This window comes from Acyrthosiphon pisum, chromosome A1 (assembly GCF_005508785.2).
Source record: "Acyrthosiphon pisum isolate AL4f chromosome A1, pea_aphid_22Mar2018_4r6ur, whole genome shotgun sequence".
Taxonomy (NCBI): Eukaryota; Metazoa; Arthropoda; class Insecta; order Hemiptera; family Aphididae; genus Acyrthosiphon; species Acyrthosiphon pisum.
Window position 1 is genome coordinate 84,254,466 of NC_042494.1, and position 8,017 is coordinate 84,262,482.

The 8,017-nt window shown below is 27.9% G+C and overlaps 2 protein-coding genes across 2 annotated transcripts; one reads left to right on the forward strand and one right to left on the reverse strand.

Annotated features, from left to right (window-relative positions):
* The first annotated feature begins 1,224 nt into the window (after positions 1 to 1,224).
* LOC100159609 (male-specific lethal 3 homolog) lies at positions 1,225 to 6,286 on the forward strand. Its single transcript, XM_001944047.5, has 11 exons — positions 1,225 to 1,534; positions 1,605 to 1,673; positions 1,731 to 1,840; positions 1,900 to 2,140; positions 2,229 to 2,374; positions 2,495 to 2,647; positions 2,729 to 2,805; positions 2,874 to 2,943; positions 3,010 to 3,179; positions 4,313 to 4,397; positions 5,688 to 6,286. Exons 1-11 carry the CDS (start codon positions 1,430 to 1,432, stop codon positions 5,803 to 5,805), a joined length of 1,344 nt encoding a protein of 447 aa, XP_001944082.2. The 5' UTR covers positions 1,225 to 1,429; the 3' UTR covers positions 5,806 to 6,286.
* LOC103310368 lies at positions 5,938 to 6,947 on the reverse strand. Its single transcript, XM_008188456.3, has one exon. It carries the CDS (start codon positions 6,767 to 6,769, stop codon positions 6,305 to 6,307), a length of 465 nt encoding a protein of 154 aa, XP_008186678.1. The 5' UTR covers positions 6,770 to 6,947; the 3' UTR covers positions 5,938 to 6,304.
* Positions 6,948 to 8,017: the final 1,070 nt, after the last annotated feature.

Below are 8,017 nucleotides of genomic sequence, written 5' to 3' on the forward strand. Positions count from 1 at the left end.
CCCCCCATTAAAAAATCCCAATCGGTTTATATATAATAATAATAATCTACTACAAACAACAACAATTACTTTCAAGTTAAACATAAGAAAACAATAAAATTGATATATTGCCAAATTATAATCAAGAGCGAAGATTTTTGTAATACAGTTTTACAAGTACGCGTTTGTTATGAAAAATAATGATGTATCATTATCTAAATAGATATCTAATCTTATATTCAATATTGTAATAGCTATATATTATATAAAATATTAACTACAAAATTGCGTGCTCGACGCCCGTATCTTATTTTGACCCACGACGCTACGGCCGCACCAGCAATACTGCAAATAATAGTTTGTTAATAGTACAACATATAAGAATTTATTACTGTGTTTGAAATTACGTAATCACCGATTTACATCAAGTCATAGGCGCAAATAGACAAATTAAGTACCTAATAGATATTATGATATGATTAATTTGGAATTTATTATATGTACCTAATATAGATCAATTTTTTTAAAATACTATAGACTATAATATAATATTATGTCTTATACCTAGACTGACATACCGTCTCCGCTCAGAATCGTTTTTTTTATACAATGATATTATATCATTGAATTCAAATTTAATACCATCCATTATACAGTGACCCACTTGTAACCTACTGTACAGCAGAGCGACATCCACTTACCCATTTTTTTATAATTTATATTATATAAATACAATCAGAATTATTTATTTCAAATTGTTTTTCGTTTTGTCATTTTTATTTAAAACGTTCACTGCCGATCGTCGATGTCAATACATAGTAGACGTTCGCGATCCTGCCACGGTGACCGACGTCAAAACAACACGTTATTGACGCTATCCAAATACAATGAATACGTAAATTCATTGTATTTTGGTTTTTTTGTATTCCTATGGTATTGATTATTGAATATTATTCCTTATTATCTGTAGTACTAATAATTTAAGTCAAAGATGTATTATTATGATTTATGTTTTCAATTTTTCCTGGGTTTGGGTAGGTAGTGCACATATACACATCACACGAGCCGCCACTAGTTATTTTTTATTATTAACAAGAATTAAGAAACTGAAAACTTAGAGAAAATAATAAAAATATAGAAAATTAGAAAAGATGGGTACCTATTAGTTCATTGTTCCAAATACGGTAAACACGTTTTGTTACTGGTCACACCGAATAGCGTCCTTGATAAGTGATAGTAGCGCGTAGTGATAAGAAATTGATGTTTGAAACGAGTTTTATTTATACTGTTTTCCTCCTAAAATTCTAATAAATTGTAATTCGTATTGAACTTAGCTGTTATTATTTCATACAGTGGATGTATAATTCGTGTCGTACAAAGATGCAGGCAGTTTAAAAGAAATTTCATCTTATCTACGTTGATTTGGTTGTGGCAATGTCGATCGTTAACTATGGCTGCAAAAAAAGTATTAACTAAATCCAAATTTGAAGAAGGTGAAAAAGTACTGTGCTACGAGCCAGACCCCGCGAAAACTAAAGTCCTTTACGATTCTAAAGTAATCAAATATCCACGTACCACCCCACTTGCAGCATTTTAGTAAATCATTTTTGTTTCTGTGCGTTTAGGTTTTAAGAGTGGTACCTGAAAAAGATGAGCAAGGTCGCAAATTCTGCAAATTTCTTATTCATTTTCAAGTAAGTGTAATATATTTTTGACTCTTTTACAAGTTAAAATGTGAACGCATTTTTCAGGGATGGAATTCCACATGGGATAGATTTGTAACGGATGAATTTATATTGAAAGATACAGAAGAAAATCGCAAGCTTCAAAAAGAACTGGCAGAAGAAGCTCAACTTACGCCGTAAGTGTTGCATTGTCATTGAAAGGGTTGGATAAGTTAGAACGATTCTGTTGTTTCAGTGGTGGGAATTTGTACAGAAAAGAACGGAAGAAAAGAGCAGTTAAACTTGAACCCAAACCTCTAGTAATAGAGCCAGCTGTAGTTACCATAGATGATAAGTCTATGGTGGAAAACGAAAATGTACCAGTACCTATTGATACAATACTGTTACCTAAAAGAAGGTTACCAGACCTTGAGTTTCCAGATAATTTAAAATTCCATACTGGATATAATTGTTATTTAGTACATGAAAAGAATACAGTAAGAAATAGTAGTGCATATTAAGTTTAGCTAGTTTTTTCTTATATTTTTCTTTTTATTATTACATACCCAATTAATATGATTCTAGTTGGTTCAGTTACCCTGTCAACCTAATGTGGTTACATTGCTTGAAAGCTACCTTAGATATTTAGCAAGAAATAACTTCAGTGATAATAAAACAACAAAAAAAAAACGTCAACCTGAAGTACTTGACAAAAAACAACTAGAAAAACGGTTAGTTTATATCTTTTACTATGGAATAAATCATTACATATAACTAATTTATACCTAATTTACTGTTGTTTATAAAAAATGGTATTTTAATTTTCTACTATTTTTTTTAAATTTATATAGTTACATTATTTGCGTAGAAGTATTAGATGGTCTGAGGATTTGTTTTAACACTTTCTTATTCAGAAAGTTGTTAGTTAATGAAGACGAACAAGCCCAATACTATGAAGCATTAAAAGTGACTCTTCAACCACCTGTAAACAATATTATTCCACAGTATGATCAAGTTACTTATTTTTATAATTAAAAAATATTTTTCTTTTATTTATTCATTAAATATTTTAATTATGTTTTAAGAAATGGTGAACAAGACTATGATAACGTACCAAATGACGAAGAATCGGAAAGCCACGATAACAAAAATAATGTTAAAGGTAAAATAATAAAATTTCTTATATTTTCAATAAAATATCTTTATATCAAATGGTTGTACAATTATTAGCTAAACGGGACAACACACGCAGTTCAACCAGTCAATATGCTAGTTCTCAACAAACTTGTTCGGATTGCAGGTATTTTATAGAATTTTATATTTTGTCTTATATTTTTGAGTTTAATTAATGTGGTATTATTTAAAGTTTAACAAAATCTCAATGTTCCAAAATTGTAAAAGATACATTTGAAAAAGCCCGTGATGAGTATGTATCAAAAGCAGACTCTTGGAAAGCCGTTCCTGACAGTGCATATGATGAAGAAATAAAACAGCCAGCTGTTGTATATGGTGTATACCATCTTTTAAGGCTTTTGGGTATTCATTTAAGAATTAATATTAAATTATGTTTAAAACGTATCATATGTTTTTTTTTTATCAAAAAAAATGTATTTTTACATATTACTATCAATTGAATGCACAAAGGATATCGATGGCGGCAATGCAAAAAGGCATAAGCAACATTTTAGAAATTATTCAGGAGCCAAAAACTATTTTTTAACAATAATTACATTTTAAATTTAGAGAATTATGATAAGAATAAAAAAAGACGATTTGTACTCTCTTTAAGACAATAATTATTGTTCTTCCATTTTTTTAGTTAAACCTTTGTATCAGTTTGAATTGGGTATTATTATATAATTTGGTGCTCATGCCCCATTAATTTCCTTACCTATAATTTTAGTACTAGTATTTTGGTGCTTATCTCCTTTTAATTGTCTTCTTATTGTGTGAAAATTTGTGCGAAAAATTAATGAATAATATAAAAAACAAATAGTCTATCATAGTTAATTTTCATTGATAATAATATTATAATTTATAATCATTAATCATAAATAAATGACATGCTATTTTTTAATAGTAGCATAGATAAATATTCTCTTTGGAATAAAATGTTAATAACTTCATACAGTATTGCATTTTTAAGATCACCACATATTATTTTTATAATTTTTTATTAATATTACTTATTGTCAACCGAACAGATAACAGAAAATAGTTTTTTCATATAAAATCTATTGTTAACTATAATGATGATGTTGTTGCTTAGGCCCCACAAAGTAAAATTCTATGACGCTTATACTAACATTTAAAACTTAATGTCGCTTATTCCCTATTCATACACATACCTGTTAATTAATTTACATTTTTTGGCGCTTATGTCTAAATCTAAATTTTAGTTTTATATCGTAAAAAATAAATTGTGTCAATAAATTATTAAGAGCAATCGATAGAGAATGACATTGCTTATGCCTTAATTACAAAAAGTGATTTCATTAAAAGTATCGCTTATGCCTTTTTGCACCATCAATATTATCAGTTTAATAAATTATTTCTGCGTCTATCAAATTCTTTAATAAAGTTATAGATTTATAATTTAAACATTTGAGATCATTGCTAGTAAAAGTAATGTTACTAAAATATTTTTTAATTATTTTTTTAATTTATAGAAAATTTGCCAAAAATATTGGCAAACACTGAAGTGGACGGAGAAAAACTTTCAATTGTATATTTATACAGTAATGGACTACTGAAGTAAATATATTTAACCATTTTAACTATATAAATCTTAAAGTTAACATTTTTTGGCTGTTTTACAGTAAGAGGTGCACAAGTGTGCAAATCTCTCTATTGTTTCAATCTGTGGATTGGTTTATAGCCATCTGCCATTCTTCTATTTTATCTGCTTTCCTTTTCATTTCTACATATGAGTTGCATCCTTGGTCTTTTATTCCTTTTATAATCAGTTTTATCAATCCTTTATTTCGCATTATATGGCTTATTCATTTGTTTCGTCTTCTAATTATATTTTTCCATAGTAACTTTCTCATAGTAAATTACATTTTTTTTAACAATTTTTTATATGAATTCATAGTTTGTCAGACTCATAATCTATATTAATTAATTGACAAAAAAAAAAAAAAAAAAACAAGTAATTTAAAATAAAATACATATTATATTTGATATGAGATAAAATGTATTTTTTAATAAATAATTATTTTTATTTAGATAAAAAAAAATTATTTTTATAATAGCAATACAATTTGATTCACTTAAGGGCCATAGTACCTAATAAGACCTAAATGGAAACTGCACAGATATTTCATAGCCTTGACTATTTCTCCAACTATCACCAATGAATAGTAGCAATATAATTATTTGGAATGCTAAATGAAGGACTTTCACATTTTATTTAACAACAATATAAAATATTAATTTATTACAGTTGATAACACAATTTATTTATCCATACATTACATGACATACATTAAATCAATAAATATTTAATTTTGGTTTATATTTTTGTATTGAACTGCCTTATTTCTAGTTTTAATAAATCAATATTTATCTCAAAATGTATTTGTTTGTCTGTTAAATATTTAATCTTTAATATTTCTAAGAACATCATATATCAAGGCTGTCAATACTGCTGTATACCATATAATTTAGCATGATATTCACTGTTGCTGGTAGACTGCATAATATATATTATTTATTTATTTAATGAGTATAATTCCAACATTTTTTTTTAAAATTAAAACTAAGAAAATCATACCATCAACAATATCAAAAATTCATAACGATCTAAAGAAAATGTGTTTGTATCTAAATGTCTATTAAAATCAATTGGGATATAATTTAACAATATTATATAAGGTTAAGTCGTAATAAGATAACATTAGTTTAGTGTAGATTCGTCAGTAAAGTGACTTCACATTGAAATTTTTGAGTGCTATGTCAATTATACTTCTAGTAATGACATTGACTAATAAGTAATAAGATTGTGTTTTATACAATGTACTATATTTACATTTATTTGTATAGGTACCTCTCAACTCAAACTTATTTGTTTGGGATGCAGTATTATGTGAAAAATGAGATGGAAGATGCAGTAAAATCAAGTGCTCCTATTCGAAATCACAGAAATCATAAGAATATTTAAGTTGTTTTAAGGCACCCTATATTATATAAATATAAATGTACATAGAGTGGGTACATTAAATAACTGTCAATTATTTATGAAAATAATAAGTTAACATATTTTAACTTATCTTTTTAAAAATTTTCTCTTTTGTATACGTACAAGAATTTTTATTATAATAGAGTATCAAGTGCGTAGTAGAAATGTCTGAAAAAAATTATAAAAAAATATATCATATCATACATTATATTATATCATAAGATATTAATAAAAATGGTAAAAATTTAATTAAAATGTAATGTATTTTCAAAGAATAATTGATGGTTAATAACTAATGAGAATCACCCTTAATACCTACCCAATTATTAAAGTTTAAACTTAAATATTTATTGTTATTGTTTAGGTTAAATTACACATTTATCTTTTTTTTTATTTAAAAATATTTTTCATTTATTAATATTAAAGAAAAAAAAAACATAAATATATAATATTATATGAGGAATCAATGTTTATTTTATTTTCACTTATTTACTACGTTTGTCATCTGACTTCTCGCATTCTTTAATGATAAATAATTTCCCTGAATTGTTTCCATTTCCGCTTTTACAATCGCCGCTTCGATTGCGGACTCTAAGCATTTGCAAAATCCTTCTTGAGCTTTGCGTAGACTACCTGGAACAAGCACGCCAAAACGTTTGATAGGATCGTCTCCGCTTTCGTCGCACGCCAAACGGATCACATTAGTGTCCTCTTCGCGCACTACTGTAGAGCGAGCGGTGTACTGGCCAGACGTTGGTAGCTGTAGGTCGGACACGCTACGGTGGCCCATCACGTACCTACTTTTAGCTAGGTGCACGCATCCATCACGCAAACAGTGTTCCAGTCGACCGATATTCGAACAATATTCGTCCATTAATTGAACCATTTGTAGACAAATCCCATCCAATTCGTCGTCCACTTGCTTTGCCGTCCGCTCGAGGCCCATTGTGATGATTTTTGAGTTTCGTTATACGTTATATAAATTTGGGCGTCGACGACGGTTCGAGTGCTTGGCGTCTGAACTGTCAATTCAATTCTTTGAGTATCGAATAATGAATATTAATTAATAATTGTTTACGTCTATTCGTGTATTTGTCGAAAATACAACAGCAACTCGGCGAGATAAGACGACGATAACTCCACCCGTGATATTTTAATTTATTGTGATAACTGATAACCACATAAACATTAAACATAGATAATATAATTTTGTATACAATGTAGATAATATATTATAATTATGAATTAATATAATATATCCACCTTGATTGTATTATACACGGACCACGATTAATGATATTATTAATTATTATTTATTTAAGATATATCTTTAATCGTGACACAGACTATGATGAGTATGATATGATGATGTATGTTTAAGCAAATCACCTACCTAGGTAAGCAACATGCAATCATCGTATCAGGTACGTCATACGTGCATATTCAGTCATTTAAAGTTTTTTATTTAAGTTTATTCAGTTTTATACAGTATCTCTGAGGTGCCGTTAGTGAAAATCTTCCTCCACAAGTTGATTCATCATCATTACACGCATGTAAAAATTCTCTATTCTTACCTTGTACAAATATTTACTTATTGTCTAAGTCAACAGATTGTAAATATCTTATTTAATAAAAAAAAATATAGATACCTATAAATATATCTTAATAATACTATTATATAAGTTTAATATCAAAAATCATATTCGTTCAATGGTACGTGCAGGTACGTGTTATATGTTATTGAATCACGATCAATATTCAATACATTCTGACGTTTACAGATACCTATTAAGGACAGTTAGGTTTATGCAGATGCAGGTGCATAACTGCATAAGCATAACTATACCTATATAATAATATGATATAGTTTTTAATAAGGTAATTGCCACGGCCCTATATATAAGTTAGTCGCCTTACTTTCGTTTATTTATTTTTGTACCCACAATAACAATTTTAATTTATCGGACTATATATTTTAATTATTATTTTTTTCGAAAATTCATCACAACCGTATAATATATATATACCATAGTGTGGGTATACGATTGTACCTATACATAATATTAAACAGGTATATTCTATTTGTTATGTACAATATATAGGTTCCATCTGTGCTCAACTGCCTTCGGGGTCGGCCTTAGACCATCATTCCAATACCTAGGATATTTGAGAGTTCATTGCATCATCAATTCCA